General features: G+C 39.4%; 1 protein-coding gene across 1 annotated transcript; it reads left to right on the top strand.

Annotated features, from left to right (window-relative positions):
* The first annotated feature begins 1,164 nt into the window (after positions 1-1,164).
* On the top strand, positions 1,165-17,561 carry LOC100770404 (zinc finger protein 431). The gene is made up of 3 exons (XM_027404869.2): positions 1,165-1,296; positions 17,172-17,298; positions 17,497-17,561. The coding sequence occupies exons 1-3, from the start codon at positions 1,270-1,272 to the stop codon at positions 17,559-17,561; spliced, it is 219 nt and encodes a 72-aa protein (XP_027260670.1). The 5' UTR covers positions 1,165-1,269.
* The last annotated feature ends 8,346 nt before the right edge of the window (positions 17,562-25,907 follow it).

The raw sequence follows: 25,907 nt of genomic DNA, 5'->3' as shown, positions 1-25,907 counted from the left end.
GAAGTTAGAAAAAGGAAAGAACAGAATTCTCTACAGTGCTGTCAGAGATCTGGAAAACACCAAAAAACCATCAAAGAAAGAATGAGATCCACCTTTAACCTGGATCACACCTTCAGGTAGCAGCCTACATATATAAAGGACGTAGAAGAAGCAAGCTATCTCTTTGCCTGCTTGCCCCAGCTCTACCTACCAAGTTCATTCCTTTACTAGCATTACAGCCTACTTGTTTGGAATTTTGGTGTATACTGAAGACCAGCCGAGACATCCAGCCTCATGGACTGAACAACTAACTACTGGAGTCCTCAAGTTTCCATTGGTAGACAGCTGCTCTTGAACTAGCTGGACCACAGCTTGTGAGACATTGTAATAAATCCACTTTCTTTGTACACGGGGAGATTGATTTTTACCAGTCCTGCTCATGTAGAGGACCTTGAAATATGCATCCGTGTTTTTTTTTTTTTTTTTTTTTGCCTGCCCACTGAGGAAGATGTGCTGGTTAACAATAGTACTCATAAAGACATTCTTCCTAGCTCCGTTATTCTCTAAGTATTTAATTTACCCTGAAGACTACACTTTTTATTATTATTCATTTATCAAGAGTTTGCCCTGAATTCCGGAAGACAACTTCGAAAGCAATGGAGCCACTGTTATTCGGTCTTCTGGTGGGAGACAGGTTTGTCATTATGTTTTTTATTTGGTTCCTGAATTTTTCTCCTAGTTCTCTGCAGCGCCTGTGATTAACAGGTAAAAAGTACCTTCGCCTGACCTCAGTGTGAAGCCACAGACCAAACATCTCCTTTTGTGTCCTTAAATCTGTCTTTACAATTGTTAATATTCTGGGCACACTTCCACCTATGGGACAGGAATTACTCAACTCCTCAATTCCACATTGAGGAAAGGGCTGTGCAAACTAGTCCCATGGTTTTCCGAAGGAAGAATGGGAAGTGCCTGTGGAATGCTGGAAGACAGGAGGGCAGCGCGCTATTGAAATGCAAATCTCTACAGATCTAGAAAACCTCTGGGCATAGGGTGGAAGGCGGAGACAAAACCTTTGTGCTGTGCCTTTAAGGACCCTGAAACCCTAAGGGCGGTACTCATGTCATCCAGACCTCACTAGCCAATCAGGGCCTCCAGGTCGAAACTGACAGTCAGAAGTGGTGCAGGGCCCTTCCGGGAGCCAGGCTGCAGGCTTGGCGCTGAAGAATAGCTGGAGCCAGTGTTTACCTGTGCTGCGCTGTCAGTGCTGCTGCAGGGAGCTGTGAGGGGGCCATGGGCGAGCTGGGAAGCAACGATACGGTGAGCGAGCGAGGGGCTGCTGTTCCCAGATGGGGAGGAGCAGATGGGGAGGTGCAGGAGCCGGGGTGGCGGGTCCTCCCTGGGGCTGGGTGGGAATCTGCAGGCAGGTTGCCTGTCCTGTGAGTTCCCACGTGTTCTCTGCAACTTCCTGGATCCAGGTACCGGCCTCTGAATAACCTTGCTGTGTGGGGTGCATCTTTGTAGAGCATTGAGAGCAGGGAGCTGTGTGTAGAAACATATTTGCAATCAACAACAATGTGCTTTTGGTGCATCCATGGAAGACAGATTGCCAAACTTGGTGAGACCTCTAGTTTCTCCAGTATCTTCTAGACGTTGAGCCCTTTTCATTTAACTTCTCCGTGTAAGGTCCTTTTACAATTAATTTTGTGGAGATTATAAAAGGCATCTCTTGTGTTGGGTAGCACTCTACTACTTAGCTGTGATGTAGAAGAGTAGAATTGGTGATATAAAGGGTTTACTAATGCCTGGTAGGTAGTAAGTCTCACTAAGTAGAATTTAGCTGAGGGAGGACTGCCTCTAAAACACCCCAAAATAGCTGGGTGTTGCTGGGCGCGTGCCTTTAATCCCAGCACTGGGGAGGTAGAGGAAAATGAATCTCTGTGAGTTTGAGGCCAGCCTGGTTTAAAGAGTTCCAGGAAAGCCAGGGTCGTTACACAGAGAAATCCTGTCTTGAAAAAAATCAAAATCAAAACAAAAGAAAACAAATCAAAAACCGCCCCCAACCAGGCCTGGTAGAGATAAGGATGCTAGGATACACATTTTTTTCACCAGGATTGTCCAGACATTTGGCTCCAAACCATTACAAAGAAGACACTCCCTACCACCAACCAATCACTAGGCCCATCCCCACCCATATCAAAGAATAGTCCTCTAACAAGCTGCACATGGAGGCATTACAGGGTCACAACCTAGTCAAGTCCCGTGTGCCTTAAAGTTCCAGTTTTTTTCTTGAGAAAAGCATAGTTCTGAGAGATGGACACTGACCTAGGTGAGAAGTATTTGACAAGTAAAACACTGTTGTGTTAAGGACTGGCCTGGTCAAGCAAGGTTTTCATTTAGGCCTTCAGGCAGTGAGGAGGAACATTCTTGAGAGAACCAGTAACAACATTCTGGGAGAGCCAGTAACAGCCTGGGGCCCGGCCTTGGGAGCTTTGCCTAAGGCCTTGATGTATTGAGAATAAAACAGAGCTTCTTCTCTAAATCCAGGAATATAGAGCTGTGAATGACTCCTTCAGATCCTGAGAACGGAACTCTTCCCACCACATGGGGCTGTGGTTATCAGTCCCAAGGCCACTGTAGGCTCAGTCAGTAATGTTCTTGAAATACCGTGTTCCCCTTGTGCACCTTTGTTTGATTACCCTCCTCCTGTGTGTGTCCCATTGTAAGAGAGTGTCTGCTGACTTCATAGAAGTCCCCCATTTCCTTCCATTGTCCCCTGGGAGTAGTATACAAGATGCTATTCTTCTTAAGAAGCTTACTTGGCATGAGACAGCATGTGCTCACACACTTAGAAGATTAATAAAGACAAATCTCTCTCAAGAGAGCATGCATCTATCTCTGTCTAATGTTCAAAGAGGAGCCAGCCTAGACAGATTTTGCATTCCTCATCTGCTGTCATCCTTAAGTTTCTTTTAGGTTCATGCTCCAGGTTACACTATGAACCATTTAAACAGGGACAGGGGACTACAAATCTAGACACTTAGGCAGATGGGGGACTGACACAGTAAAGATTTTATCAGAATTATTTCTGAAGTACACCAGTGACCTGATACAACAGGCCATTCTTCAGTGACTGGGTGCGAGGTGAAAGTGCCAGAGAATGAGAAAGACAGGAAAAATAGAGGTAGAAAGCTGGGGTGGAGAGGTCTTGCACAAGCTGTCTCATGCCAAGTAAGCTTCTTAAGAAGAATAGTATCTTGTATACTACGTCCAGGGGACAGTGGAAGGAAATGGGGGACTTCTATGAAGCTTCAGGTTCTTGGACATCCAAGCAGTGTTTGGCATGGGCTCTCTTGCATAGAATGGGCCTGCATTTAGAGCATTGATTGTCCATTTTCAAAGTTTCTGAGCCACCATTAATCCAGCATCGTGCAAGTAGGACTGATTGCAGGTCAAAGGTTTTGTGTCTGTGTTGGTGTTCCAGTCCCAGTACTGAGAGCCGTGTCTGGTTATAGAAAGCTGTTCAGGCTCCTCACTCCCCATTTTAGGAGTCCTTTCTAGGGTCATTTCCATAGAATCTAAGGAATATCTGAAGAGCTAGGTTTACTGCTTCTTTTAGAGTTAGCAAGGAAAGTGGTTCAGCCAGTGAGAGCTATACAACAGAGGCTGCACTAGGTTTTCATACCAACACCCAAATGTCCCCCAATTCCAGTAGTCTTTCCCTATACTCTCTGTCTCCATCCCTCCTCATAGCCTGCTCTGTCCTGTTCCCATCCCCACCCAGTCTATCCAGAAAATCTATTCCGTTTCCTATTTCTATGGAGGTCCATGTGTTCCCTCTTGAGCCCTCCTTGGGTCTGTGGATTGTAGCATGAATATCCTTTACAGCTAGTATCTGCTTATTAAGTGAGTTCATACCATGTTTGCCATTTTGGGTCTAGGTTACTTCACTCGGGATAATTTTTTTGCCCTAGTTCTATCCATTTGTCTGCAAGTTTTATGTTGTCCTTGTTTTAATAACTTAGTAATACTCCATTGTATCAGTGTACCACATTTTCTTTATCCATTCTTTGGTTGAGTAGCATCTAGGTTATTTCCAGTTTCTGGCTTTAGGAATATAGCTGCTATGTACATAGTTGAGCAGGTGTCCTTGTGGTAGGATGGAGCATCCTTTGGGTCTATGCCAAGAGTGGTATAAGGGTATCTTGGCATAGGTCTATTCCTAATTTTCTGAGGAACTGCCATTTTGACTTCCATAGAGACTATACATGTTTGTAAAAGTTATTTCCCATACAGGAACCAGAGTGATGTAGTTAAAGTTTTGCTCAGCTCATGCCATTTTGAGGTTCAAGGGTTTTTGAGTCCTGTCACTCACTGGTACTTTTAGAAGGGGAATGAGGGACCAGCCCCCTGTTTTAGCAGCCATGACAGGCTAAAATGTGCTCACCTGACCTTTCCCCTCCTGTCCTGGTTACTAGCAAGGAACCAATCAGAAGTTATCTGGCAGAGCTGTGCTTTATGGCTCTGGGTGTGCTTTATGTGCAAGTGCACAAGTGCAGAGCATAGCAACCACCCTGGGAGGGCCTATGGGCCATAACAACCAGTTGACCAATCAATACAGGACAGGTTGCCCAAGCCTGGAAGCACACCAATCCTGAGACTGTTGCGTACCCCTAGACACTCCCCTTACACTATCTGATATATTCCCAGCCTGGTGGTTTGTCGTGGTCTTTCTCCAGCCATCCTTGTGTTAGCAACTGCATAGACCAGTGGATATAGTGAATTTGGGTATTTGTAGCCTCTGTTGCTTTAGATAAAATTGTTTTAAGCACTAAAATCCTCCAACTTGTGAAATTGACCTAGGATAAATAGTTCAGTAGTAAACTTGAATTAGCTCTTGTATGTTTGATAAACAGTCACACAAGACAATATATTTACACAGACTTTGGGTGCCAGCAATTATTTTATAAAGTTTATTTACATGTGTTTGTGAAATTTTGAGATGACTCCCAGGTCAAAGCATGTTGCTATACAAGCACAATATGCTTGTTCTTGGGAACCCATGCTAGAAAGAAAACAAGTCCTGAAAGATCTCCATTCCAGTCCTCATAAGGTATAGCATATACCTGCACTCACACATCAAACAGACACACCTCACACACCTTTCTCTCTCTCTCTCTCTCTCTCTCTCTCTCTTTCTCTCTCTCTCTCTCTCTCTCTCTCTCTCTCTCTCTCTCACACACACACACACACACACACACACAAATGCACACATAACATACACACAAATCCACACACATAAAAACACACACCCCACACAAATACACACACACTCAAACACACACACAAACACCAACATATATACAAACACAAATGCAAAGAAACACAAAGGTACACACAAACATACAAACATAAATATACACACATCACACATACCCATACACACATACCACACACACAAACACATACACCCACAAAAAACTTATTAAAAATCAGTGTTAGTATTTAGAGAACCCTTAAGATATATGTGATGAATAAATTTATACAGGACTGAATTTTTTTTTCAAATTGTTATTTTTTATTTGTATGAGATAGCACCATTTTCTGAAAAGTCATAAAACTAGTCTGTTCTGATAGCCATAATAGAAATATTTGCAAAGTATAATACTTTGATGACTTTGGTTACCATGAGGAGAAGATGCAGAAAATATTTTTGAATTTAATATTAGTGGTTTAGAAAAATCATTTTGAATCTTCATCAAATCCAGTGGAGACACTGGAATTTTAAAGATCCTTGTAGGTTAAATAATAAAGAACTTTAATATATTGATGGAATGATAAAAGACCTTGTTTTGATTTGGTTATGCTTCTTTTGTTTCCCTCACATTTTTTCTATGTAGCCCTGGCTGTCCTAGAAGTTACTATGTAGACCAGGCTGGCCTTGAACTGACAGACAGATTCTACTGTCTCTGACTCCCAAGTGCTGGGAATGAAGGCTTACACCAGCATGCCTGACCTTTGTTTTTTTAGATTCTTTGAAATAGTCTCAGTATGTATCATTGATCAAACTGTAGTTACTGAATAGGGCAGGCTGGCTTCAAGCTCAGAGAAATGTTTGCCTCTGAATCCAGAGCCCCAGGTGTTAAAGCATGTGCCACACGTGGCTGAGATCATATATATATATGTATATATATATATATTAAATGCCAAGGTTGGTTGTGCTTTGCAGAAGCAGAATAATGTATGTGGCCAAAAATTTCAGGCCAGACTTAATTATCTTGCAAACTGGTCTTTAGTAGGCCAGGATTGCCTTGAATTCCATACTCACATAAGGGTGGCCATGTCTGATGCTTTCACACACACACAAGCCACTGTCCAGTTTATGACTTAAACATGTAAAATGTGAAAATATTGCTCCTTTGTTCATACTGCATAGATTTTGATTCAGAGTTGAAGAATAATCTTGTTTTTCATTCAGATCTGTGTGACTTCTGTTTTCTTTTTGCCATTTTTGACTCACGTCTACAGGAATTAGTTCTAAATCATCATTAACACTCAGCTTTCCTTCTAAAAAGCTTATTTGCTTTTACAATTATGGATTTTTTGCATATCCTAGATTCTCCATTATTCTAGATAATTTTTATGTTGGCAGTGAAACCCAGGCAGGGCTCATGCTAGGCAGGTGCTGTACCATCGAGCTGCTTCTTCTCTTACAAATACTTGTTTGGTGTTTGAAAATATTTTTTCTTTGGTATCATTTCAGTAAATAGATCCAGCCCTTTGCTTAATAAATCTTTTGTATTAGTTTTTATTTCATCTGTGGATTTTCTCACAGTAGGACCATTGTGCTGTTAGATGACTTCAGTTCTTAGTTTTTAAGGCTTTTTTTTTTCCTGTATCCTATCTTTGAATAAAGACTCAAGCTTTTTTGTGTGTGAATACTATTTAGGCTGGGTATGAGGACATATTTTTCTTTTTGTCACAAAGCCTCATAGCTGTTTTACTTTTATCCTCTTTTTAAATTTTGTTTCTTTTATAGAATTCTTTTTTATTAATTTTTTAAATTTAAATTAAAAACAATCTTATTTTACATACCAATCCCGGTTTCCTCTCCCTCCTGTCCTCCCACCCCCCCATAACTCCTCAGAGAGGGTGAGGCCTTCCATGGGGGTCATCAAGGGCTGTCACATCATTTGGGGCAGGACCAAGGCCCTCCCCCATGTATCTAGGCTGAGAGAGTAGCCATCAATGGGGAATGGGCGCCAAAAAACCAGTTCATGCACTAGCATAAATACGGGTTCAAGTGTTCTTAAATTTTTAATTAATGAATTAATTGATATATTTGAGCTAATATGCTGGGTAGCTTTCCTGGAATTCATCTGTGTAGGGGTATGAATTCAGAGAAAAGCCACTTGCTTGTGGCTTTGCAGCCACTGCCACAGGCCAGGACTGCATGTGGGGCTCACACCAGAGTCACTGCCCAGCCAGCTAGGTTTTCTTTTCATTATTCCTCAAGCCTCTGAGTGATTTTGGGATCTTCCTGTTGTAGCCTCTCTGAAATAGTTTCCAGCTGCCACCCAAACTCCAGAAGCACCTGGGCTCCAAATGCCACAGGACTTATCCACTCTAGACATGCTGCTCTGCCACTTGTGTTTTCCTCCACACAATCCCATGTGTGGTTTTTCAGACAGCCAGTTATCTCTCTCTCTATCTTCCCCTCCTCCTCTCCATGGGTTATGGGCTTTCTCTGTAGCCCCTCTCCTCTGGCTTCTACTCTCAGTTCACAGCTACACACTGTTTCTCTAAGTAGATGTGCTATGTCTCACTATTCACTGATATTGTTGATAGATTTGGTAAGAAAATTGGGAATTCTTAAAGGAAGGGATTAGTTAAAAGAGAGAGTTTTTTCCACATTGTGTAATAGGAAACACTATTAAAATGGAGGGATTTAGGTCTCTGCATTATTATATGCTGGACGGTTTGAAAATGGAACAATTAAATGAGAGGATAACTAATTTAGATGGGACTTATGTAATGTCAAATTATAAACATCAGTTTTATCGTTTTTGTTTTATCACTAAAAAAGTTGGTTGAGTGCTAAGGCACAAGTTTTAGAAAAACTCAATAAAACAGATCATAGAGATTATCAGATCCAGACAGAAGAATTTAAAGGAGAACCAATTTCAGCATTGTATTATAAGATTAGATAGGTGTGGCTTAAGGTTTTCTTTTCCTTTTTTTAAAAACTGGTTCTTCTTTTTGTTTTTTCATTTTTCATTTTTATAATTGTAATTATACCATTTTAAAATTAGAAACAAGCTTCTTTTATATGTCAATCCCAGTTCCCTCTCCCTTCTCTCCTCCCCTGCCCCCCACTGGCCCCCTATCCCAACCCCTTTCTGCTCCCTAGGGAGGGTGAGGCCTTCCATGGGGGATCTTTAGAGTCTGTCATATCATTTGGAGCAGGGCCTAGACCCTCCCCGGTGTGTCTAGGCTGAAAGAGTATCCTTCTGTGTGGAAAGGGCTCCCAAAGTCCATTCATATACTAGGGATAAATACTGATTCACTACCAGAGGCCCCATAGATTGCCCAGACCTCCAAACTGACATCCTCGCTCCGAGGGGTCTGGAACAGTCCTATGCTGGTTTCCCAGCAACCCCTTGTTCAGGCCAGCTGTTTCTGTGGGTTTCTCCAGCCTGGTTTTGACCCATTTGCTCATCACTCCTCCCTCTCTGCTACTGGATTCCAGAGTTCAGCTCAGTTTTTAGCTGTGGGTGTCTGCTTCTGCTTCCATCAGCTACTGGATGAAGGCTCTAGGATGGCATATAAGGTAGTCATCAATCTTATTATCAGAGAAAGGCATTTAAGGTTGCCTCATGACTATTGCTTAAATTGTTAGTTGGGGTCAATCTTGTACATCTCTGGACATTTCCCTAGTGCCAGAATTCTCTTTAAACCTATAATGGCTCCCTCTATTATGGTATCTCTTTTCTTGCTCTCCTCTATTCTTCCTCCAACTAACTCTTCCTGCTCCTTCATGTCCTCCTCTCCCCTCCTCTTCTCCCCTTCTCATTCTCCAAGGTCCCTCTCCCCTCCCTCCATGCTCCCAATTAGCTCAGGAGATCTTGTCCCTTTCCCCTTCTCTAGGGGACCATGTATGTCTCTCTTAGGTCCTCTTTGTTTCCTAGCTTCTTTGGTGGTGTGGATTATAGGCTGGTACTCCTTTGCTCTATGTCTAAAATCCATATGAGTGATTTTATGACATACCACTTTTGTCTTTTTGTGACTGGGTTACCTCACTCAGGATGGTTTCTTCTAATTCCATCCATTTTCCTGCGAATTTCATGATTCTATTGTTTTTTTTTCCGAGGAGTAGTACTCAATTGTGTAAATGTATCACATTTTCTCCATCTATTCTTCAGTTGAGGGGCATTGAGGTCGCTTCCAGGTTCTGGCTATTACAAACAACACTGCTATGAACATAGTAGAACATATGTCCTTGTTGTATGAATGTGCATTCTTTGGGTATATGCCCAAGAGATGAATTGCTGGAATGGCTGATTCCCATTTTCCTGATCTGTATATAGTAGGGCTCCTGATTTTTTCGAGTTTATCTTGTATCCTGCCACTTTGCTGAAGTGTTTATCAGCCATAGGAGTTCCCTAGTAGAATTTTTCCGGGTCACTTATGTAAACTATCATATCATCTGCAAATAGTGAAAGTTTGACTTCTTCTTTTCCATTTTATATTCCCTTGATCTTTTGTTGTCCAATTGCTCTAGCTTCAAGTACAACTTCAAGAACTTCAAGTACAATATTGAAGAGGTATGGAGAAAGTGGACAGCCGTGTCTTGTTCCTGATTTTAGAGGAATCGCCTTGAGTTTCTGTCCATTTAGTTTGATGTTGGCTGTTAGTTTGCCGTATATTGCTTTTATTATGTTTTGGTGTGTTCCTGTTATTCCTGATCTCTCCAAGACCTTTATCATGAAGGGGTGTTGGATTTTGTCAAAGGCTTTTTCAGCATCTAGTGAGATGATCATGTAATTTTTCTTTCTCAGTTTGTTTATATGGTGGATTACATTGATGGATTTTCGTATATTGTACCATCCCTGCATCCCAGGGGTGAAGCCTACTTGTTCATGGTGGATGATTTTTCTGATGTGTTTTTTGGTTCAGATTTGCCAGTATTTTATTGAGTATTTTTGCATCAGTGTACATGAGGGATATTGGTCTGTAATTCTCTTTTTTCGTTGTGTCTTTGTGTGGCTTGGGTACCAAGGTCATTGAAGCCTTGTAAAAAGAGTTTGGCAGTGACCTTTCTGCTTCTATTGTGTGGAATACTTTGAGGAGAATTGGTATTAACTCTTCTTTGAGTTTCTGGTAGAATTCTGCACTGAAGCCATCTGACCCTAGGCTTATTTTGGTTGGAAAACTTTTGATGACTGCTTCTATGACATTAGGGGCTATAGGTCTATTTAAATTGTTTATCTGTTCTTGATTTAATTTTGGTAATTGATATCTATCCAGAAAGTTGTCCATTTCCTTTAGATTTTTGAATTTTGAGGAGTATAGGTTTTCAAAGTATGACCTGATGATTCTCTGGATTTCCTCAATGTCTGTTGTTATGTCCCCCTTTTCATTTCTGATTTCATTAATTTGCATGTTCATTCTCTGCAGTTTGTAAGTTTGGATAGAGGTTTGTCTATCTTGTTGATTTTCTCGAAGAACCAACTCTTCGTTACATTGATTCTTTGTATTGTTTTCCTAGTTTCTACTTTATTGATTTCAGCCCTCAATTTGATTATTTCCTGGTGTCTACTCCTCCGGGGTGAATTTGCTTCTTTTTGTTATAGAGCTTTCAGATGTGCTGTGAATTCTCTAGTGTGACTATTCTCCAGTTTCTTCATGTGGGCACTTAGTGCTATATGAACCTTCCTTTTAGCACTACTTTCAAAGTGTCCCATAGGTTTGGGTATGTTGTGTCTTCATTCTTATTGAATTCTAGGAAGTCTTTAGTTTCTTTTTTTATTTTTTTTCTTGACCCAGGAATGGTACAATTGCGCATTATTCAATTTCCATGAGTTTGTGGGTCTTCTGCAATTTGCGTTGTTGTTGAATTCTAATTTTAAAGCATGGTGGTCTGATAAGATACAGAGGGTTATTCCAATTTTTTTGTACCTGTTGAGGTTTGCTATGTTGCCGAGTATGTGGTCAATTTTAGAGACAGTTCCATGTGGCACTGAGAAGATATATTCTTTAGTGTTTGGATGAAATGTTCTATAGATGTCTGTTAAACCCAATTGGATCATAACTTCTATTAGTTCCTTTGTTTCTTTGTTAAGTTTCTGTCTGGTGGTCCTGTCTAGTGGTGAGAGAGGCGTGTTGAAATCTCCCACTATAAGTATGTGAGGTTTTATGTGTGATTTGAGTTTTAGTAATGTTTCTTTTACGAATGTGGGTGCTTTTGTATTTGGGGTGTAGATGTTCAGAATTGAGACTACATTTTGATGGATTTCTCCTGTGATGAATATGAAATGACTTTCTTCATCTCTTTTGATTGATTTTAGTTTAAAGTGTAATTTATTAGATGTTAGGATTGCTTCACCTGCTTGTTTCTTGGGTCCATTTGATTGGAAAATCTTTTCCCAACCCTTAACTCTGAGGTAATGTTTGTCTTTGAAGTTGAGGTGTGTTTCTTGTATGCAACAGAAGGGTGGATTCTCTCTTCGAATCCATTCTGTTAGCCCATGTCTTTTTATAGGTGAGTTAAGACCATTAATATCGAGGGATATTAATGACCATTGATTGTTCATTCTTGTTTGTTTTGGATTTGGTGGTGGTGGTGGTGGAATTGAGTGTGGATTTCCTCTCCGTTTTTCTTTTGGCTGTTGGTAAAGTGGGATTATCTATTGCCTATGTTTTTCTGGTTGTAGTTAACTTCCTTGGGTTTTAGTTTTCCTTCCAGAACTTTCTGTAGGGCTGGATTAGTGTATATGTATGCTTTAAATCTGGTTTTGTTGTGGAATATCTTGTTTTTCCATCTATAGTGATTGAAAGCTTTGCTGTGAGTCTGGGCTGGCATCCATGGTCTCTTAGTGTTTGTAGAATATCTATCCATGACCTTCTGGCTTTCAGAGTTTCCATGGAGAAGTCAGGTGTAATTCTGATAAGTTTGCCTTTATATGTTACTTGGCCTTTTCTTTAGCTGCTCTTTATGTTCTTTCTTTATTCTGTATGTTTGGAGGTTTGATTATTACATGATGAGGGGACTTTTTTGTGGTCCAATCTATTTGATGTTCTGTAAGCTTCTTGTACTTTCATTGGAATGTCTTTCTTTAGGTTGGGAAAGTTTCTATGATTTTGTTGAATATGTTTTCTGCACCTTTAAGGTAGGTTTCTTCACCTTCTATACCTATTATTCTTAGATTTGGTCTTTTCACGGTGTCCCATATTTCCTGGATATTAAGATTTTCTTTGGTTGATGAATCTATTTCTTCTAGTGTATCTTCAATGCCTGAGATTCTCTCTTCCATCTCTTGTATTCTGTTGGCTATGCTTGCATCTGTAGTTCCTGATCATTTACCTAGCTTTTCTATTTCCAGCATTCCCTCAGTTTGTGTTTTCTTTATTGTCTCTATTTCAGTTTTCAGGTCTTGAACTGTTTCCTTTATCTGTTTGATTGTTTTTTCTTGGCTTTAAGAGATTTGTTGATTTCTTGTAATTTTTGGTTTGCTTTTTCTTCCATTTCTTTAAGGGATTTTCTCATATCTTCTTTGAGGACCTCTATCATATTCATGATGTCTTTTTTTTAAGGTCTTCTCTTCTGTTTCATCTGCTTTGTGACGTTCAGGTCTTGTTGGTGTAGAGTCCCTAGACCCTTGTGGTGTCATATTGGTTTTTCTGTTGTTGAATGTGTTTTTATATTGTCTTCCCATCCCTTCTTCCAGTGGGTGCAGAAGAAGTCTCTTACTCTCCTGATGGGTACAGGTCCAAACTTCCCTTCCTGTGGGTGCAAGCAGGTTCAATACTCTGATGGCTCTCCTCTTCCTCATCCTGTGGGCAGAGAAAGGGACTAGGACTCTAGCTGGTAGTCTCTGGCTGGGCTGGACCCCGCTGGGATGGTCAGCTTAAGGTTTTCAAAGGACCATCTTTAATTTATCCAGTCACCTTACAGGAACAACTGCCAAATTATAGATATCCCCAAGGTCATACAAGAGCTAAATCGACTCCTGTGGAAATGTTAGATTTAAGGAGATTCAAGGAAGTGATAGTCTCATGCATTTACCTTTTGTGAAGCAGATGTTAAATTTTAGGTCAGCTTGTAATCGAATTATCCCCAGAGACTGGTTAAAGCTGTTTTAGAGCCTGGTCCACAATTACAATGGAGTTCAAAGATGAGGCTAAGACCATTGAACAAGTGAGTAGGGCTAGAAGGGTGAAAATCTGCCAGCATCAACTTCTTGGAGAGGGATATTATAATAATGTACAAAGGCAAGCTGTATATGATGACCATGTCCTGGATTTATATTGCATGGCATTTTTGAATGTTTGGGATAGAATTGGAGAAGTAAGAAAGAAAATTGAGTCATTTACTAAAGTTATACAGGGTCCAAAGGAAGCCTTCATGGATTTCTTGCAAAGACTGACTTCAGCAGTAAATAGAATGATAACACTGGTTGATAAAACAGCTATAGAAAAGAGAACAAAACTTTCAGGAAAACCGTAAAGTGAGTATTTTGGCAAACTTCTACAAATAAGCTAAGACTAAAATTAAAAATAGGAATAAATGATGTTGTCATTTATGTGTCTGGTATGCACAGGTGCAGATGTAACAATTATTTCACCAGAATCTTGGCATCCAAATTGGCCTCTTCAGGAGGTAAATATTCAGCTTTTAGGGATTGGAATTTTATCTCAGGTTAAAAGGAAAAAAAAGGGGGGGGGCACAAGATGGGTCAAATGTATAGGGCCAGAAGGACAGAGGGGAAAATTAAAGTCACATATTGCTAACATAGCAATGAATTTGTGGGCACATGATTTGTTACAGCAGAAGAATACTCAGATTAACATCCCCAAAATCTTAGAAACAAACCATAAATTAAGGTGTGTTTCAGGGAAAAATATTAGGAGGTATTGTAAAGAACAGTCATTCACTCTTGTACAACCATTCAGGTTGTAAAAGAACAGAGCAAAACAACAGCTTCTGATCTTTCAAAGACATCAAGAACCTTTAAAATGGTTGACAGAGAAACCCATATGAGTTGTGCAGTGGCCTTTAACAACAGAGAAATTGCAGGCTTTAGAACAGCTGGTACAGGAGCAGCTAAATACTCAGCATATTGAAGAGTCAATCAGTCCTTGGACTTCTCCTATATTTGTTGTTAAAAAGAAATCTGGAAAATGGAGAATGGTAACAGATCTAAGAACCGTTAATAAGGTGATTCAGCCAGTGGGCTCTCTACAGTCTGGAATTCCTTTGTCATTTCTATTCCCTAAAGGATGGACTCTTATAATTATTGATTTAATAGATTGTTTTTTTCACTATAGCTTTACAGAAAAAGACAGAGAGAAATTTGCCTTCACCTTATCTACTTATAATAATTCTCAACCTGCTAAATGATATCAACGGAAGGTTCTCCCAAAGGAAATGTTAACTAGTTCCACTCTGTGCCGATATTTTGTATGTCAGCTGTTGGAAATGATACATAAGCAATTTCCTCAGTCTAGAGTTTACCATTACATGGATGAGATTTAATTTTAATATCTGATTCAAATGTAGATACTTTAGAAAGAATGTTTGAAGAAGTATAGAACATTTTGTCTTGTTGGGGGTTACAATTGCTCCTGAAAAAATACAATGAGGAGATTCTAGTAAGTATTTAGACTGATAAATAGATTTAGAAAAAAATTAGACCCCAAATGGGGCTAATTAGAAGAGATTGATTGTAGACTCTTAGTGAGTTTGAAAGATTGCTAGGAAAGATTGTTTTGAGTATCAGAAGAGACTGGACATTTTGAATAGACATTTTAACAACAATAGTAGGAGGTATTTTCTCTTTGGGTGGCACACCACCCAGCTCCCAAATGAATCACACATGGAGTCTTGTTGTTAGTTATGAATGTCCTGGCTAGCTCATTGCTAGCCAGCTTTTCTTAACTTAAATTATCCTGTCTACCTTTTGTCTCTGGGCTTTTTTCTGTTCTCTTAAGTAAATCTTACTCTTACTCTATGAATTGCTGTGTAGCTGGGTGGCTGACCCCTGACACCCTCTTCTCATGGTTGTCTTGCTATTCTTTTCCTTTTTTCTCCTACTTATACTCTCTGCCTGCCAGCCCTGCCTATGGTTGTTCCTGTCTCGCTATTGACCATTTGACTCTTTATTAGACCATTGGGTGTTTTAGACAACCAAAGATCACAGCTTCATCAAGTTACACAAATGCAACACAAACAAAAGTCACACACCTTAAAATAATATTCTACCACAAACAATAGTTGCAGATTATGAGGATCATTGAAGTGACTAAATGCATTTTCTTCATGGATGACCATTAGCCTATAGTGACCTGTGTCAGAATGTAGTTGACTGAATGAAAAACCTCCCAGATAGGATTGTATGTTTGCATATGTGTCTCTCCTTGGTGACTTTCTTTAGATTTCTCATGACACCTGTAGTAGGAGGAGTCTTTCTGTATGAAATTCTACATTGGGGATATGATATGAATCTCTATAGCCTCACCCTATTTTCTGTTCTTTGTTTCTCCTGTGTTGTGGTTGAAACTAATCATCCAGCTTCCTTCTTGTACTGTCATACCTTGACCAACATTATAGACTCTATGCATGATTCACATAAGATACAGTAGAAACAATTGCTATTTAGTGCTAAGCCAGTTTTCTACCCTTCTGTTTTGTTTTAATTTACTTGTTTTTGAAGACAAGGTTTAGCTGTGTAGCCCTCGATGTCCTGAAAGTAGCTTGGTATACCAGGCTGGCCTTGAACTCAGAGGTCCCCTTGTCTCTGGTTTCTAAATTCTGGGATCAAATGTGGGCCAATATTATACCTGGCTTGTTTTTTATTTATTTATTTATTTAATATTACTGTGTGATGGGTCTGGAATGCAAGTTTTTGTCCACGTCAAACAAGCATATGATGTTGTACTGAGCCTTGCTCATATCTTCAATTTTAAAATTGGGCAGAGGGTACAGTTCTGTTCTAGGATGGCATGTATGCATAACATTAATATTGACTGAGCCTTTGGAGTCATTGGATTGCAAGTACATCACGTTCTTCCTCCCTGTTGTATTTGTTATGATTTTTTTTAAATGAAAATGAGTGTTTTACCTGTATGGATGGATGTGCACCACTAGGGTACCTGGTCCTCACAATGGTCAAAAGATGGTCTCAGAAACCCTGAACTTGGAAATATGGGTAGTTGTAACCTCCCTCCCCCAGTAATACTAGCAGTTGAGGCACCTATATGCAAGACCTGCAAGAGATCTTTACTGCTGTGCCATCTCTTCTGCCCTGTGTTATTTATGAATAGCATTTGTATGGCTAATTTTTCATCTGTCCATTTCTAACAGTTTAAACATGCAGTGACTTTAAGTAAACCTTGTTGATGTAACAGTTTAAATTGGGGTACTTCAAGTTTCTGGAAGAGGAATACAGGACTGGAGTGAATGCATAACTCTTTGTAGAAATAGTCAGTAAAAATCTGAGTTTTTTCTTTTTTGTTTTTTGACTAATTTTGCATGTACTAATTTTTAATATGTACTTCTGGCTGTCCTGGAACTGACTGCATATACTAGGCTGGCATTCAACTCCAAGGCAGATATATCTGCCTCTGACTTCTGAGTGCAGAAGTGAAAGGTGTTAGCCAAAACACCCAGCTTGTCCATCTTAGTTTTCTTTTTTGTAGTTAGTAATTGTTCATACAATTTCTCTCATGTGTACTCTGTACTGCTGACCTGTTTAGTTTTCTGTCTGGTTTTTAGTAGGCATTTATCTTGCAAGGTGACATCCCATTCCCAGGGAACAGAGTTGACAGAAGTGACTGAGCGATTACATTATGATGTCTATGTCATGGAATAAGTGTGGGGAGCACTAGAATTATATGAGTATACTGTCAAAGAAGTATTCATTTGCAATATAGTCAGTATCATGCTTTCTGTTGTACACATGCATGGGATATTTTAGAATACAGTGACCTATGATGATGTGCATGTCGACTTCACTTGGGAAGAGTGGACTTTGCTGGATCCTTCCCAGAAGACGCTCTACAAAGATGTGATGCTGGAGACCTACAGGAACCTCACTACCATAGGTAAGACTGAATTTTCCTTCACATTTTAAAATAAGGGGACAACTGTTCCTTTGTTTTTGATGCCCTTCGGTAATTTGTTTGAGAAAGAATACTGAGGTTCATAAATCAGGCATTATTCTAAGGTTCACTGAAGTTGGTAAGTTAAATTTTGCACCCTTTCCAATAATATACCATACATTTTCTGTTACTATATTTTAGGATACAATTGGGAAGACCATAATATTGAAGAACATAGTCACAGTTCTAGAAGACATGAAAGGTAATTATCATGTGCAAATTGATAGAAATGTACCTCTGAAGAAATTGTAACATGCCCTAAAAGTTTTAAACAAAAGCAACAGTATAAATACTCACAGCTTAATGTGCATGGATGATTATTCAATTCTCACAAAACTATATACCTCAATTTTTGGTAAATGAATTGCATTTGCAAGTCATTCATTTAAAAAAGAAGTCATGGAAACAATGTCTTAGCAGATATCACCATTTGAATCATAGCTCCATGAGAGCTAGACTGTAGATTTGTCAATCCATTCAAGTCATGCCACCCATATTACAAAAGGTATACATGTTGAAGAGGTGATAAGTATATCTTCAAAACATTCTAATAAGTAAATAGCCCATAGTAAATCCAGTGTATCTCATATACTTGAGACTGTGCTTAGTTTAGTTAGAGGGGTAGTTAGTGTCAAAGGACAGTGGTTCTGGAGAAATCTCAAATCTATACCACAAGTCTATGAGGGGCAGTTAGAGTCAAGGGACAGTTGTTGCGGAGAAACCTTAACCTATACTACAAGTCTATGAGGAATAGAAAGTCAACATTGTGAATTCAATGTTGAAACCTTGTATAACATAAGAGTTATTCTTACTTTTCTAGGTATGGTATATGTTACTCTGGGTATAAGTCCTATGAGCATAGGGATGTGGAAAGACCTAACATACCTCTCTAAGAACAATATATATATACTATAATCAGTCCCCACTTTGAGTATACTTGTTGCATTTGATTCATGTATACAAGTAATTGGCTTTTCAGCTTCATTGTTAATAGATCAACAAAATCACACTTCAGAAAAGCCCTATGAGTACTAGGACTGTGTAAATACTTATTTATCCTAGTTCTCTTAGCAAATGTTGTATGACTCATAACATAGGAAAATTTATGAATGTGGTAAGGGTGATAAAACTCTGAGTTTTTCCAGTACTCTTTAAATATGTGAAAAATCTCATATAAAAAAGATTCTGTAAATGTGAGCCATGTAATAAAGGATATTATTACCATAAAAAAATTTCTTTTTGCCCTCAGTCTCCTGACATTAAAAAAAAGTATTGATGAATGTGGTATGTATACTAAAAATTTAAAGTAGAGCTGACTGGGTTTTTTTTTTCATACATAAGAGTTTCGATTTGTTATTCTTTTAATATTCCTTATAAGATTACCTTTCAAGATAAGTAATAAAGTAATCAATCCATTCTCTGGAATTGCAAAATGCATCTTGCCAGCAAAAGAACTGATTGAAAAGAATATCTTGCTTGCTACACAGTTAATCTATAACAAGTTGCTTGGGTATGAATGTATATAGGTTCTTGGGGTAATTTGTTTTTCACCTGTAGTATGTAAAATGTTTACTTATGTAAGGGACATTGAAAACATACTGTTTTTTATTTGAATTCATTGTAATCATTTACTTGAAAAACAGTGTAACCAGATTGTAATTGTTATATTGCTTGAATGCTTTTGCTGGTGTATATAAGCTGTAAGGGAAAGAATAAAAGAGGTAAAAATGAGTTAGAAAGAAAACACCAAGAATGAGAGAGTTAGAAGGAATTTTAAGAAAAACATAAAGAATGAAGATAGATTTAGAAGGAAAATACCAAGAATGAGAGAATTAGGAGGAAAACATCAAGAGGACAGATGGGACAATTCTGAATAGAGATAAGAGTACAGAATTAGAATACAAAAGAAGAATAAAGAATAAGTCTGAAAGAAACAACAACAGCAAAAAATCTGTTAATGAAGGGGAATAACATGAGTGTAAACCCAGTGATAAAAAAAACTTAAGATCTGATTTCTCTTTACCTTTGAATCAAAGTATAAAATTTATTCATACTGATACAAAGATTTAACCATGTATTGAATGTGGTGAAACTTTTACATGTGCCAATTATTCTTGCAGGCATGAAAGAAGACAAACTGAAGAGAAACCTTTATGTATCCAATGTGTTAAAGCCTATGCAAATTATAGTCATCTTCAAAGCCACAAAAGATCACATACTGAAGAGAAATCATATGAATGTAATCAGTGTGGTAAAGCCTTTGCTCATCATAGTGTTCTTCAAAGGCATACAAGAACACATACTGGAGAAAAACCCTATGAATGTAATCAGTGTGGTAAAGCCTTTGCTTGTCACTATGGTCTTCAAAGACATAAAAGAACACATACTGGAGAGAAACCCTATGAATGTAATCAATGTGCTAAAGCCTTTGTACAATACATTCATCTCCAAATACATAAAAGAACACATACTGGAGAGAAACCCTATGAATGTAATCAATGTGGTAAAACCTTTGCTCATACCAATACTCTTCAAAGGCATGAAAGAACACATACTGGAGAGAAACCATATGAATGTAATCAATGTGGTAAAGCTTTTGCAGGTCACAATGAACTTCAAAAGCATAAAAGAACACATACTGGAGAGAAACCCTATGAATGTAATCAATGTGCTAAAGCTTTTTCACATCACGCTCATCTCCGAAGCCATAAAAGAACACATACTGGAGAGAAACCCTATGAATGTAATCAATGTGGTAAAGCTTTTGCCCTTCACAGTCATCTCCGAAGCCATGAAAGAATACATACTGGAGAGAAACCCTATGAATGTAATCAATGTGGTAAAGCTTTCACACGACACTGTAATCTTCAAAAGCATAAAAGAACACATTGGAGAGAAGCCCTATGAATGTAATCAGTGTGGTAAAATCTTTGCTTGTATCAATAGTCTTCGAAATAATGAGAAAAAACATACTGCCGTGAAACCTTATAAATGTAGTCAGTGTGGTAAAGTTTTGCATGTCATAATGGAATAAACCGTTTTGTTGCAATCAATCCGGTAAAGCCTTTGCATATTACAATAGTTTTTGATTATTGAAAAAGATACTGAGGGCTTGTTATTTGGTAAGATCTTTAGCCAACACACTTACAATCAGTTAAAAAAATAATATTTATTCTGTAGAAGAAATTTGACAGTGCCAATTATCCATTCAAGCATTATGATATTTGTTCTTATATTGTTTGCATCAGGAAACTCATGGAAAAATGTGAACTTATGAACTCTATGTATAGGGTAAAAGGCCCAGTCAAGGAAACACACCCTGACCCTGAAACTAGAGCCAGTGAAAGACATACACTTTGGCCCTGAAACTGGAGCCAAAGAAACACACCCTGACTCTGAATCTAGAGCCCAAGTCACATACCTTGTCAGTAATCCAGAGCCAGTGAAAGAGCCCCCTGGCCCTGAAACCAGAGCCAAAAGGTTAAAAGGGGCCAGTGAAAGAAACACGCTTAGACCCTGAAACTAGAGCCAAAGAAACTCTACCTTTGAGCAACTGAACACAAAACCAACCAGTCTCTGAGCTTGAAACCCACCATTCCCTGAGCACAAAAGTCAGCCAATCTCTGAGCTTGTTCATGGCCAGGGATTGAAATCTGACCAATTTCCACCCCAAAAATCTCCCTGAAAAAACTCTACCCCTATGAAGCTCTATGCTTTTTCAGGTGGCAGAATCCTTTTTCTACCCTGGCAGAGGCAGCCATTCTCCCAGATTCCTCCCCTCCAAATAAATCTCTTGAATGGGTTTTAGATGAAGACCTTTCTTTCACTGGAGCAGATCAGAAACTCTGTAGTGGAGTGGAGCAGAGAAGTAATGGACACCTTTGCAGGGAAGCTGTCTTAGGGGAGTGGAGCAGTACTATCAACTGTTTGCAGGAGCTGGAGCTGACCAGTATATTACTGCAGCTGTTTCCCCCTTAGTTGAGTGAAGCAGAGATGTAGTAATTTAGGTGGGAGCTGAGAAGAAACAGACGTCTCTGCTAGGAAACTTCCTATTGAAGCAGAGCAGAGAGCAACGGACCCCTCTGCTTGGAAACTCCCTTAGGGAGTGGAGTAGAACAGCAATGGATATCTCTGCTGGGAAGCTCTCTTAGCAGAGTGGAGCAAAGCTATTCAGATGTTTATTAGACCATCAGCTATTCTAGATGGGCAAAGAGTTACAGCTTCACAGAGTTAAACAAATACAACATAAACAAAGACACAGCATAATAGTCCCCAACACTGCCTTCTTAGGAAATTATCCACAGATGCCAGATAATGTAATGGCACCAAGATTTATTTTGTAACAAACATTTATGGTGTGTGTGTGTAATGTGATTATGGGTTTGTCATCCCATAGCAGATATGAAGATATCAGAAGACAGTATGGTGGTATCTCTTTTGGTCCTCTTTATATAGTGATCAAGGTTGGGTTTCCAGACTTGCACACCACAGACCTTTCCCACAGAGCTGTGTCACTGGTGCCCAAATAAGATTAGTAGAAATATTGCAACTGTTTGTTTTTTTGCAGTATTTGCAAATATTGCAAATATTGCAAACAGTATACTGTTTGTCTTCTTTTCAGATTGTAAGCATCATTTCATATAATGATAGAGGAACACTGGACAATTTGAATAATAAAACTACTTTTCATATGAAAAATTTTATACTACAGTTTATTTTTAAGTTTATTCTGAGAATTAAACATTTATTCATAATACTTTCTCAGAACCACAACTAAATTCCAGAGAATTGCCTCATGCAGTAAAGTTGGTTCCTGCTATGCCTGATGAGCTGAGTTTTATCTCTTGATTACCTATATTACTCCTACCTGTTTTTCTCTTATTTCTACCCTTGGGCAGTGGTATTCACACACTCATACATAGCACTTGCAGCCAAATGACTCTCTAGGTTTCATCAATAGAGCTCACATATCAGAAGTAGATAATAGACAGGTTTTTTTGTTTTTGATTTTGGTTTTTGGTTTTTCAAGATAGGGTTTCTCTGTGGAGCTTTGGATCCTATCCTGGCACTCGCTCTGAAGACCAGGCTGGCCTCGAACTCACAGAGATCTGCCTGCCTCTGCCTCACTAGTGCTGGGATTAAAGGCGTACACCACCAATGCCTGGTGATAATAGACACTTTTAAGTTGTCCTCTCAGTGCTATATACACATCATGGCCCAGGTGTATACACACACACACACACACACACACACACACACACTTCAAAATTTTTAAATGGATGAAATGTAAAAAGCAAATAAAATAATCTAATTATTGAGAACATGAAATAACTTGCCCATTTATATTATAGAATTTCAAGAAGTATTACTGTTCATCAAAGGAATGATGGCCTCTTCTAAATCTTATTTTATCCTTTTATTCTCTGATTCAATGACAGGTCATTTAAAAACATATCTCAGCTGGACTTAGAGGTGCATAGCTGTAATCCCAGTACACACATAACATATGGAACAAACCACACACACACACACACACACACACACACACACACACACACACAAAATGAAAGACAGATTTTATTAAAATAAAATTTAAAGTAATTAGAAAGAAAACAGCTATTACTTCAACGAGGACACCAATAAACAGCTGAAAATATAAGAACAAAACACACAATTTGAATGTGAAAGTCAGGAGACAGAACATGAAAACTATTGGATTAGTTTTCATGAAAACCCCTATACATTGAGCATAGACATTCTGTAAAGAGCCTCAGCAGTGGAAAGAGTCAAGCAGAAGAACAACTAGAGCTAGAAATCAAGGTTGGGGTATAATTACAGTTAGACACTAAGAATTAAAAGGAATGACCACATCTTTCTAGATCTCTGGGATGTTGCTATTCAGAGATGGGACTTGTTAATTTTCTGTTTCTGTGATAAAACACCGTGGCTAGAAGCATCTTACAGAAGGAAGAATAGATTTGGCCTTGCAGTTCTAAAGGCGTATGTGTCTGTCATGGTGGGGAGAGTTAGCTGCAAATGGCAGGCATGGGAGCAAGAAAAGGAAGCTTAGCGATCCCATCTCAGCGATAGGCAGGAGTCAGAGAGCAAACAGTGGGCAGAGACTGTAAACAGTCAAGGCCTGCCCCCAGGGACAGATTTCCTCTATCAACGCTCCATCTCCCAAACCTACTGCCACCTCTCCAAATAGCATCACCAGCTGGGACCAAGTGTTCAAATATCTGAACCCGTGTGGGGCATTCTCACTAAAAGCACTGCAGTGACTAAATATAAAGATCAGACACTGAAGATATTGTGAAGATACTCAGGGCATAGAAAACATTTTCTATAACATAATAGCAGAAGGTCCCTTCATCGAGGGAAATATATGGACCAGGCTGTAGAGAAGACATTTAGAATTCCAACAGCCATGGCTGGAAATTACATCTCATCAGTGTGTTAGAATCATGTTAAAAGCATATACATCCACTCCTGCATCCACAAAAAGTGTAACTTCAAAGCCTTTCACTGCATTGAAAACACAGAACCAAACCACCCAGAGAGAATCTTCAAGAGAGAAGTTCCATTTTCATCAAAAGGCAGACTCATCCATGACCTCTTGTTGAAAAAAAAATATGAGGGAAAAAAATCCAACTACCAAGCAAGGTCACTGTAGGGAAAAAGGAATCCTTCAACTTTGAAGAAGAGAAAAAGACCTTGCTGGATGAAAATAGAGTAAACCAAAAGAAGACTGCCAGGCTTACACTGCACATGCACAGTGAGCACTATTTGTCAGTTATGTCTAAGGAAGAACCAGCATGTTTTTGTTAACCAGTGCTGCTCCATAACCATCTAGGTGTGTTTGACTGGCCAAACCAGAATATATCACTTCTGGGACTCATAGATTCAGGTTCTGGTGGTAAGATGGATTTGGGAGGGGTTAAAAGTTAAGATTGATTAAAGAAGTTATTTAGAGTGGACAGAAAACACAGCTGTGTTTTCCACCACCAGAAGAATCTCTTCTGTTTGAAGAAACAGTATCAAACAACACCACATTTCTTTGAGTGCCTTAGTAGTAGAAAGGGGAACTTGTCCTGGTGGCAGCTGTAGTACTGAGAATAGGTACTGCCTACTTTACAAACTAGAGAATAAATTCCACGAAGCAATGTGCCAGGGAAACATCAAAGGGTGCTGTGTCTCCTCTCTAAGAAGTTTAATGTAAGTGACAAGAATGAAGGAACACTTGGAGTGCTCTTGAGAGCTAAGGAAGAAGGGCCATGAGGAAACCAGGTGGCCAGGGAATTCTACCTTTCCTAGCTCCATTGAGGACAACAGGGCTGGAGACAGCCTAGGTATGCTTTCCGTGCTGCAGTCTCTGTGGCACCTGTGATCATACAGAGGTCTAGTGTCCAGATCATCTTCTGGAGCAGGTGAAGTCCAAGACCAAATCTTCAGTAGATTAATGTCTCCCCATGTTTCCCCTAGAGAGCATTTTACCAAATATACAATAGAGTAACTTAACAAAATTTAAAGACAGGATTTGTGATTTGGGGGATAGAGTGTCTTCTTGGCTGAGAAAGCATGAACAAAATATAAAGACAGGATTTGCTGTTTTGGGAGATAGAGTCTCGTCTTGGCTGAGAAAGCACGGCAGCTGGGTAAAGCTTGGTTTATGGTATCAGGAGCTTATGCTCCTCTTCCTCATATCTCTAAAAAACCAGAATCAGAGGACCCTGGAGAAACTCAGAAAGGTGTCCTCTCAATACTGCCTACATACCAATAGTTCAACCATCAAGGTTGTGTCCAAAAGGTTACATAACCTACCAAAATTGTCACCAGCTCAGCTAGGATGTCAATCACGTGATCCTGTGGGTGATATTTCACATTCACACAGTTATCAGGGACTGATACATCATGAGTAAAACATGGTAGATTGCACTAGCAATACTTGATTTGCCCACATCTCTTGGTAAGCATGCATTGAAGGTTAAAATTATTAATAAATAAACCTAAGGTCTATGGACACAGTGAAGGCAATACATACCCCCAGTTTCCTCAACAAATCCAATATAGAGTCAATTTCCAGGAATTAAAAAAATAAACTCCAACTTCATCCTGGTCTTAAAAATATAAAATCCACTCTGTCCTCTGCTTGAAGTGAGTCTGGGCACTGCTCCGGCCCCAACTCCCACCATCACACCCTCGGCAGTTCTTCCTGAGGCTGTTCCTGGCATAGAGTGGACTCGCCCAGGCAGGAAGGCCCACCCTGAGTCCGGACACACCTCACTCTTGGTTCCCCCTCTGCCCTCCATCCTCTGCTTGAGGCCCACCCTGAGTCTGGCCACACTTCACCCTTGGCCCATCCTCTGCCCTCTGCTTGAGTGAGGAGAATACCAGGAGAGGCCAGACCATCCAGAGTTGCAGACACTGAAGTCTTGACTCACATACGCCACCGGGAGACTAGAGGAGAGGGAGAGACCCCACCTGCACCCACTCGAAAAAGGGATGAGAAGATGACAGTATAAGAATACACTCAACAACAGAAAGACCATTAT

Source organism: Cricetulus griseus, chromosome 3, assembly GCF_003668045.3.
Source record: "Cricetulus griseus strain 17A/GY chromosome 3, alternate assembly CriGri-PICRH-1.0, whole genome shotgun sequence".
NCBI classification, from domain to species: Eukaryota; Metazoa; Chordata; class Mammalia; order Rodentia; family Cricetidae; genus Cricetulus; species Cricetulus griseus.
The sequence above is the reverse complement of the archived record's forward strand: the minus strand, read 5'-3'. Positions and strand labels throughout refer to the sequence as shown.

What these genes read in the sequence shown, in the direction of transcription:
- LOC100770404 (XM_027404869.2), top strand. Translation starts at nt 1,270, where the DNA reads ATGGGCGAGCTGGGAAGCAACGATACG. An exon ending in AGCTGGGAAGCAACGATACG is followed by an intron (nt 1,297 to 17,171) that starts GTGAGCGAGCGA and finishes GGGATATTTTAG; the next exon opens with AATACAGTGACCTATGATGA. An exon ending in CAGGAACCTCACTACCATAG is followed by an intron (nt 17,299 to 17,496) that starts GTAAGACTGAAT and finishes ACTATATTTTAG; the next exon opens with GATACAATTGGGAAGACCAT.